This window comes from Dendronephthya gigantea, unplaced genomic scaffold (assembly GCF_004324835.1).
Source record: "Dendronephthya gigantea isolate DGI-Jeju-01 unplaced genomic scaffold, DenGig_1.0 000224F, whole genome shotgun sequence".
In the NCBI taxonomy this organism is placed as follows: Eukaryota; Metazoa; Cnidaria; class Anthozoa; order Malacalcyonacea; family Nephtheidae; genus Dendronephthya; species Dendronephthya gigantea.
In genome coordinates, this window is record NW_021163234.1 from 123,314 (window position 1) to 133,076 (window position 9,763).

Consider the following 9,763-nt stretch of genomic DNA (forward strand, 5'->3'; position numbering starts at 1 on the left):
TAAGAAGACCGGGTTTTAAATTATCTGGCAAGAAATGCCAGTTTGCGAAACGTTCCGTAAGATTCCTGGGTCATGTTATCGACAATACTGGTGTTAAACCACTACCTGAGAAACTGGATATAATCAAGAATGGAAAGCCCCGGAAAGCGAGGATGAATTGCGACGGTTCTGGGAGTATGCACGTTCTGGAGGAGATTTGTGAAAGATTTTGCCGAAATAGCCATTCCACTCCACAACCTTTTAAACAAAGAACAATTTCTATGGACAAGGGAATGCCAGGCTGCATTTGACCTTCTAAAAGAACGGTTATGTTCTTCAGTAACATTGAGACTTCCACAACGCGTTGGTCGTTTCTCTGTGACATGTGACGCTTCAGATTATGCTGTTGGTTACTATCTCAAGCAGGCTGATAGATCTGGCCTAAAGCGACTGGTTGCGGCGGAAGAAAACTACATAAAGCCGAAATGAACTACTCCACCACGGAGAAGGAGTGCTTGGCAGTAGTTGAAGCACTGAAAGCGTATCGTCCTTATGTTTTGGGAAATCAGTTCGATTTATACATGGATCACCAATCTCTTAAATGGCTGCTAACGCGAACAAAAGAACATAGTGGCCGCTTGTGGCGGTGGGTTGAAAAAATTCGTGAGTTTCAGTTCTTGGTTAAGCATATCCCTGGATGAAGTAACACAGTGGCGGATGCCTTGAGTAGGATTCGAAATGTTACAATGCGAGAACCAACACCCTGGAATTTAGAATACATTCGCCAGCGACAAGAAGGTTGTGAAAAGATAAACCAAGTGAAATCCATGTTACAATCGGGAATACGACAAATAAATACCATGGACATGGAATTAAAGGCATTCGAGGACGAACTACCGAACTTATATGTACGGAAAGACAATGTTTTGTGCCATTATGACAGTAACGATGGGAAGAGTACAATAGTGATCCCCCGTAGTTTAATTCCTAGAGTACTACACATGATGCATAATGATTTGGGACATTTCGGTTTCAAGAAGACAGTGCAAAGGATCAAGGATAAGTATTTCTGGCCCCTAATGTCATCCGAAATTGAAGATTGGTGCACAAAATGCAAAATGTGTCAACGTAGAAGAAATCCGGTACCAACACAAAGAGCCCCACTTCAATCAATTTCTACATGCCGCCCCGGGGAACTGGTTACTATGGATATCGCTGGGTACGCACAAAGTTTGCGTGGATACTGTTATTGTTTAGTAGTGGTCGATCACTTTACAAAGTGGTTAGAATTATTTCCATTAAGAAATCAAAAGGCCGAAACAATAGCAAAGAAAGTCTTTGATGGTTGGATCCCTCGACATGGAGCACCCGAACAACTCCACCATGATCAAGGGAAGAATCTAACAGCTGAAATTATCCATGAAGTGTGTTCGTTCTTAGAAATTTGGAACACACAAACAACACCTTTCCATCCACAGTCAGATGGGGCGTCAGAAAGGAGCATTCGTACCGTAAATAACATGCTAGCCAAGGTTGTTGCTGAGGACCAACGAAATTGGGACTTGTATGTGTCGTCTACATGTTTTGCATACAATATAGCAGTTCACAGCTCCACCGGTTACATCCCTAGTTACCTCGAATATGGCAGAGAACTCCGTCTACCATGCGACCTTGCTATGAATGATCAACAAACTGTAAACAAAATATCTCACACTGAGTATGCAACGGAACTGAAGAAAAGAATTACTAAAGCGTTTGAATGCAGCAGGGAAACGCTCGAGTCTTCCCACAGAACACAAAAAACTTATTACGCCAGGTGGGCAAAGGGAAATGTTTACAAAAGGAGATTTCGTAATGTGGAAAGATCAGAAAACCAGGAAAGGGAGATGTATGAAGCTGAACAAACCTTGGACGGGTCCATGGAAAGTTATTAAACGCCTAGGGGATGTAGTATACAGAATAAAGTACGTGGGCTCTAGCAAGGTTGGGCTGAAGCCAAGGATTGTCCATCACAATCAGTTAAAACGATTTTACGAGACCACAGGGTTGCAGGAAGAACCGTACAACCAGAACAAACCCCTAGACAACATGTAGCTGAGGACGGTAACTCGGTAAGACAGTCGAGAACAGGAATGACGTTGTCATTGTAGACGGTCCATGCAGATACCGCCGGCGAACGCGAGGTACAACAGCGTCAAGACGAAGCAGAACCAGCGGTGCCGGAACCTGAAGGAAGGCCTCAACGATAGCGAAGACCATCGGGCTGGCTCGCTCCATACGAAACTAACATTTAATTAAACTGTGGGACACAGTTCATTCTTAGGAAAAGGCAGTGTAAGGACTGGAAACTAGGACATGCGCAGAAACACGTTGTTCGCGCGCTTCTATTTTGTCATGCTTTATCGTTTTGTAAATATCGTGCTGTTCTTGTTGTTTCAATAAATAATTCATATTTATTGCGTGAGTTTACAAAACCAACAATGGTATCCTCCGACACAACATCTTAGTCATCTAGAATTATCGTGCGACCGCCCTTGACCTACAATCCTAAACCCCACAGCAACAGAGGTCACCCCGAACCCACGCAGAAACGCGGCGATTGCAGCAGGGTTACGAACTGATTCAGGGCATCCTCGATACACAAGAAAGCGACTAACTTTTAAGAGAAGGGAAACATTATGCGTTACGCAACATTCCTGTTATGTTTGGACATATTGAGAACAAGAACTTAAGTCATTAACAAATGTACAGATAATTCGAAGAATGTAAACAATTTAAACTAAAAATGGAAAATAAACTAACGACTGTTTGAAATGTTTATGCTATGTAAACGTCTATAAGAAATTATGTAGACTTATTTCAGTGGCGTAGTTAACCTGTCGATTTTGCAGCATACTATATTGTTCATTTCTTTAGACTGAATCCATTGATTTCCCAGTCAATTAATGAACATCGAAATACTAGCATAGCAGGATCATTCGTCAGATTGGCTACGCCACTTAGCCCCTACTAAGTCCCTGAGTCAAAAAATAGGCGAATCAAGATTTTGAATATAGTTTAATCCTCGCCGCTCATATAATATATTTGTATTAGTAAATGAAACTTAAACCATATTGTGAGATTAGGAAACAAAATGGTGTCAGATATTCATAAATGAAAGCAAGCCTTTGTTTACATAGCTACGGAAGCAACTTAGCTTCCACGCGCAACTGAATTGACAGGGTGTCTACGCGCATGGGCAAAAATATAATATAGAAAGCAGTCATTTTATCGTTTGACATGGTAAACCTTACTTGATGTGAACGAAGGTTCAATGTACGTTCTGTTGTATTTTTACTGTTTAGAAAGTAGTATAAACATCAGACACAATATATGACAACTATTCACAAAGTTCCTGACACGTGATCACTGCTTGACGTGTCTGGAATTTGTATGGAGAAGCTAGGAGAAACGTAAACCTTATTGAGAAGATCTAGGGAAACTTGAAATTGATGGTGGTGTTCTTAGATGGTGGTGTTCTTAGAGAAGAGAATTGCAGCCATATACTGCGAGGCTTTTCCGCTTTCCCTTTGGGTTACAAGCTATATGCTCACCACTGATAGCAGATCAATATATCCGTCTCCTATGGCATGGTAGAAAACACGGGTAACGGATAACCGGATAACCGCATAGCCGGATAACAGGATAGCCGGATAACCGGATAACGACGAAAAGTAATATAATAACTTTGCAGTCTAGTCGCAAGTATGTGTGCTTGTAATATGAAGAAAGTATCATGCACACACAAACAAGTGCATAAGACGACCGGTATGGATAATTGAGGTGAAATATTCAGTGTCATATTCTCGCCTTTCTTGAAGCACTCCTAACCAAACATATAACAAACCTTTCTATTACATCTACTCTACAATTTTCTATTTGTCCGGTCTTTTTTTGTCTTTTTATTCCTAACATCATCTAGTTTCGCCTTGCTTAGATTAACACACCTTCCGCCCACACTGGATTGACACGTGCGCTCTCCGTCTCTCTGTGTTGTATATGTTTGCGTTGTAAAGTATTGTATTTCATTCTGTCTTAAGATGGCTTTGAAATACAGTCGAAAATTCACAGTTTCTACCTCTGTCTTGTTTCATTCATATTTTCACTCAACCCAACGAATATTTTTAAAGTTATTATATTCTATAGCGCGTAAGACTTAAGGACAATCCAATTTACCGTTCAGAGTAGAAATATTGTCCATAATCTTTATTTTGATATCGAACATTGATATTTATCAATGATCAGTTACTAGGGTTATTGGCTATCCAGCTATCCGGTTATCCGGTTATCCGGCTATCCGGTTATCCGACTATCCGGTTATCCGGCATTCCGGTTATCCGGTTATCCGGCTATCCGGTTATCCGGCTATCCGGCTATCCGGTTATCCGTTACCCGTGTTTTCTACCATGCCGTCTCCTATTACAATTTGAAAGAATATAATCTCTGGAACTGACAGAACAGATAAGCGTTGACACCTTTAAGGCGATCATTTGGCAAGTGGCAACGCACGGTATCGTATAACACGTTAAACAGCAGGGTTTAATTTTGGTTACTTTTGATATGCGAGACGAACGCACGGAGGGATTCTGATCATTTATATTCCATTCGTCAAATTTATAACTGAGGTTTTGTGACTCCTCGGGAACCTCAGCTTGGAGCAGCATTTCCCATACCATGCCTTGCGAAATATTTTATTAAATAAAAGATTTCCGTTGATACTATAACTCTTACGTTGTTTCATACTTCCTGATACTTGATTCGGTCTAACCGAAAAAAAATACTTGATGTTGATTATTGTAGGCACATTGGCCTGATTCATTTTCGCAGGGGAGAGAATTCAGAAAAAATATCCTGACTAAATCAAGTACAAATTGACTAATCACTGATTTCGGCGACAATTGTCTGAATATTATAGCTCAGTTCGCTGGAGTGAATCATCGCAAATTCACCGAAAGTCCGAACGAAATAATCCCATGTCCTCCAGATACACAGATTTTTGATCTGACATTGAAATCTAGGGGTTAATATTGATTGCACAAATTCAATTGGATTGCTATCTTTTCCTATAGGGCCTTAAGATAATATCGTTAACAAATGATAAAAAATTAAAAATATGGAACCAATTCAGAGATGAAAAAAACCCCAAGCCTCGCGAGATGCGTGTTCCCACGCGTGACTGAGCACGCCAAAATCCAGTCTCAATTGCTAATGATTCTTTTAGCAATCCAGTGTATTTCAATCCTACGCAACACTCCTGAATGCCTTGAAAGTTGAAAACTATTATTTCACTTAAATGTGCCGTTTTAACTTTTAACCAATAACTATTGCTAGTTTGCTACATGATATGTAATGCTACAAGATACATGTTATTACCGCAGGACTCTCCCCAAACCAAATGGTAATTTGGCTAACTTCTCATTGCGAGAGCCCCCATTGGACTGTTTCTAATGACGTATTTTTAAATGTTTGGTTTTTCCGTTTTCCGGGCTCCGAGTGGCAATACAAACTGCAAAGTCACGCCCTGTCAGTACTCAGTAGGCATTAATTCATCGACGCAATAGGACATACATTTGAGTGATTCGACATTCGACACGACTGCTAAGTGTGTTTGGAAATATTACAGTTTGCTGCTCTTAAATCGAAAGCGTGTTGAAAAGGTAATTATTTTGTGTCTAATATCGCGATCATTCTGTGCTTGAAGAATGGTTTATTATAGATCAATATTGATCTATAAACCTAATTGCACTGCCTTGAAGTCTAATGGCATGTAATCTTTGTTGGGATATTGCGGTACCGTTTGAGGGAAATTAGTGTATACATCTATAGATTTATGTATAATCTAGTTACTAATGTCAGCGATTGTGGTAAAAGGCGAACCTTGCCGTGAAAATGGCAATTAACGTTCTGTTTTGTAAACAGCTGTGAACTCAAGAGGCGAGCGGAATTCGTTCACCGTTTTAATGGCGACACTTTGCCGATAACTTGGTATATTGCACGTGTATTTAAAATTGAAACTTTTTTAAGCTTTCGCTAAGTTTCTGTTGAACGAGTTAACGAATTGACAAACGAATTTCAATGGGACGGGTTTGGTGGTCGAAGTGCGTCAACAATGCCTTTGCTAATAGGTTTGATTGTTTATTAATCACAAACGAACGGAGACGAAGACTTCGAATGTTTATTGTATCTAAGTAATTTGATACAAATCCTTGATTCTAAATTCTACATTGATTTAGAAATGTTATTGTGCATGTCTAGATTAACAATTTCTCAAAATTAGAGTGTCCTTAAACGAAGGCATCGCAGCATGGCCAATATAAATATAAAATAGAAAGCGTTTTGTTTGTATTGTTGTGAATTCTTTCTAAACTCGAAAATATATCTGGGATGCCAAAAGCTATTTTGAAGACAAAATAGTTTATCTTAAAAGTGGCATTCGTAGTATATTATATAATGCATCAACTCAATGTGTTTCCTGAATTTATAATATGGATTGAAGGAAATGTCCTGTCATGAGAAGTCAATAATTTTGTGTTATCGGACAACACCCTTTTTAAATTTTGATCTATATTATCAATGAATGTTTTGTGGATTTTGTTTGGTTTGATTTTGTGGAGTGTAAATAAACCACTAAGTGACATAAAACAAAATTCTTCTTAAATAAAAACCTGCACATCTGTGCATTGTAACTGATAGGTTAATTATGTAGTAAAGATCAGATAGGTTGGCCAAACTGCATTAATTTCCATTAGTGCTTCCTTTAACAATTGCATAAATGCTAAAATCATGCTGTAATCTTGATGCAAAAGCTATCGTAAACAGATCAATTATAAATGGTAATGGTTTTTTGCTTATGGTAGTACTTTGGACATCTGATAATAATGTAAACATCGGCTCACAGAATCCAATTTTAGTCAAATCTAATTTGCTTCTGAATGTGGTCTGTTTTTGATATAGCAGCGATGAATTGGCTTCAGTTGATTTGTTGCATATATACATTGTAGATAATCCAAGCATAAAACATCGTAGGTGAATTGGATCCAACAAAATTACATTGTGTGAAATTGGCAAGCTTGTATTGGAGAAAAATGAATAAATTATAATTGTTTTGTGAATAATTTACAATATATATATATATATATATATATATATATATATATATATATATATATATATATATATATATATATATATATATATATATATATATATATATATATATATATATATATATACATATATATATATATATATACATATACATATATATATATATATTATATATAATATATATATATATATATATATATATATATATATATATACATGTGCTGCAATTGCTATCTTTTTTATGCCTAGATACAATCCAAAGATGACTTTAGTAGTGACAACTACACAAGCTTTATTCCTTATCAGCTTAATCAGTGTGGTGTATGGTGGCAAATGTACTGATGATAAATGTGAGAAAGCTTGTTATAAAACATGTGATGGATTGGACTGTGGCAATTCAAAGGAGTGTGTACAATTATGTATTGGTAGGTCATGCTCCTCTTTTACGTGTGAGACAGACAGTTGCACTCAAACTTGTATGAATTGCACCAGTAAGATGGTCTGCAACTCAAATAACTGTCTACAAATCTGCAAAGGAAGTTCCTGTGAAATGGAATGTGGTCCTAAAACTAAAGTTTGTAAACAGGTTTGTCAAACAAATTCAACTTGTAAACTAACCTGTGATAAAGCAAAATCAAAATGTGAGAATTCATGTGAGGGTGCTGAATGCACTGGTTTGGAAAAGGAACCAAAACAAGTTAGCAGTTGTGATGAAAGTACCAAGAATTGTACACGAAGCTGCACAGGAAACTGTAAAGGAAGAAAACTTTCTTGCCTTGGTAATCAGTATGAGGAATGTCGTTTAAGCTGTGAAAATGGATGTAACATGAAGTGTGATAGCAAAGTTAAAAATTGCTACCAGACATGTATTGGTGACACTGAATGCAGTAGCATCTGCGATGCTTCAAATTGTGTCATTATTGGAAAAATCAAGTCCTCTGCTATGGTTTGTAAATTGAACTCTCTTGTGTCAGCATTCATTTCCTGTCTAATGATCATCTTGGGTGGAAAACTCTAAATGAAACATTTGCTGCATATTTTACCTATATACTTTGAGATTTTATTCTTAATCTATAGGGGGCTATTTAGTTTTTCTTAAGGGAAAGTAACTCAATACTCTGCCTATTTAACTGACAATGTCTTCCAGCATTTTTAAGCAAAATATCCAACTAGCATTAATAATGCATCAGTGAACTGGTATTAACTTATCTCTAATTAAGTATACAAACCTACCAATGGATTTTTATACTATTACTGTAATTTAGGGTTTAATAGGCTAATGATGCAAGCTTCATCAATTTATATTGATTAATTTAGATTGGGATATCACTACATGGGGAATTTTCACTTTTGTGACCTGTTCTATTACCCTTATTATATTAATAGTTACATTGAACCATGTGTCGGTACAGGCCTTTATACCTACAGTCGGGTTGTATAGAAACTTTTTTGAATGTTCAAGCTAGGCCTATCACTCAAAGATAGTCATACTGTGAGTGATCTTAACCTCAAAATCTTAACGTTTTAGCTTAACTTAGTGCCTAATATATAATTATTGTACCTAGTTTTAACCGCGTGATTTTTAATATTATTTTGGGTAAATCAATAAACAGTTTACTTTTGCGAAGACTTGTTACATTTTTTTTAGCATGAACGTAACCATTATAATGAATTATTCAATCGAAGTCTCATAAAGTAGTTCTCTTAAGTTATTTTTATTCCGATGGTAGCAGGGCCGTAACTAGAACGATAATTGGGGTGGTGTTTATTCATATATTCAGTTCTGCCCGACGGATTTCCATTGTGAGCTATTGCACTTACAAAAGAAATCCGTCGGGCAGAACTGAATATATGAATAAACACCCCCCCCCCCCCAATTATCGTTTTAGTTACGGCCCTGGATGGAAGACGGACTATGCCATGACGTTTTGTCATGCTATCCCATGAGTCTTTTCTGAATTTTTCATTTGGCCTTCGAATCGAGTTGTTTACGACGTGTATCAATTATCCAAATTATCCCGAATAAGACTACGACCCGAACGCCTAGCTTTCCGGGTTTTCCGTAAATAATAGTCCCGAGTCAGTATCATCCTAGAGACCTTATCATTTAACCATGGAGTACACGAGCCTTTTTATTTAATAATGGAGCATGACGATCACAGACCTCAAGAAAATTTATCCCACGCACTGTCAACATCATCGGTAGCGTAAACGTCGTTCCACGACGATCGTTTTAGTTCATCATTAAAGGACACTGCATAATACCTTTTATAATTGCGACATTAAGGGGCTGTTTACATTAGCCCTACAGGGAGGGCTACCTACTAAAGAACAATTTTGTTTGCCTGAGAGGAGCAGGTAGGGCTGAAAATTTTCCTTATAAACGTGACAGGGAGGGCTAGCCCTCTGACGTTGACGTCAGCAACGACGCTTTTGACGGTTCCGGCTAAATTTTCCAAAGCAATAACAGAGTATATTGTTGAAAAATCATTAAGAAAAGTAAAAGATATTTTAATTGAAATAGTCTCTAAAGGCTCTATTACGCGGTGCAATCTTAAAACTTGCAATGCAATTCTGCTTTTAAGAGCTAGATTACACGCGACTAACATAAAAATTTCGGCAGTAATATAAGTGGAAA

General features: G+C 37.5%; 1 protein-coding gene across 1 annotated transcript; it reads left to right on the top strand.

The window, feature by feature from the left end:
- Positions 1-5,563: 5,563 nt before the first annotated feature.
- On the top strand, positions 5,564-8,752 carry LOC114540201 (keratin-associated protein 10-2-like). The gene is made up of 2 exons (XM_028560473.1): positions 5,564-5,675; positions 7,375-8,752. Exon 2 carries the CDS (start codon positions 7,388-7,390, stop codon positions 8,141-8,143), a length of 756 nt encoding a protein of 251 aa, XP_028416274.1. The 5' UTR covers positions 5,564-5,675; positions 7,375-7,387; the 3' UTR covers positions 8,144-8,752.
- Positions 8,753-9,763: the final 1,011 nt, after the last annotated feature.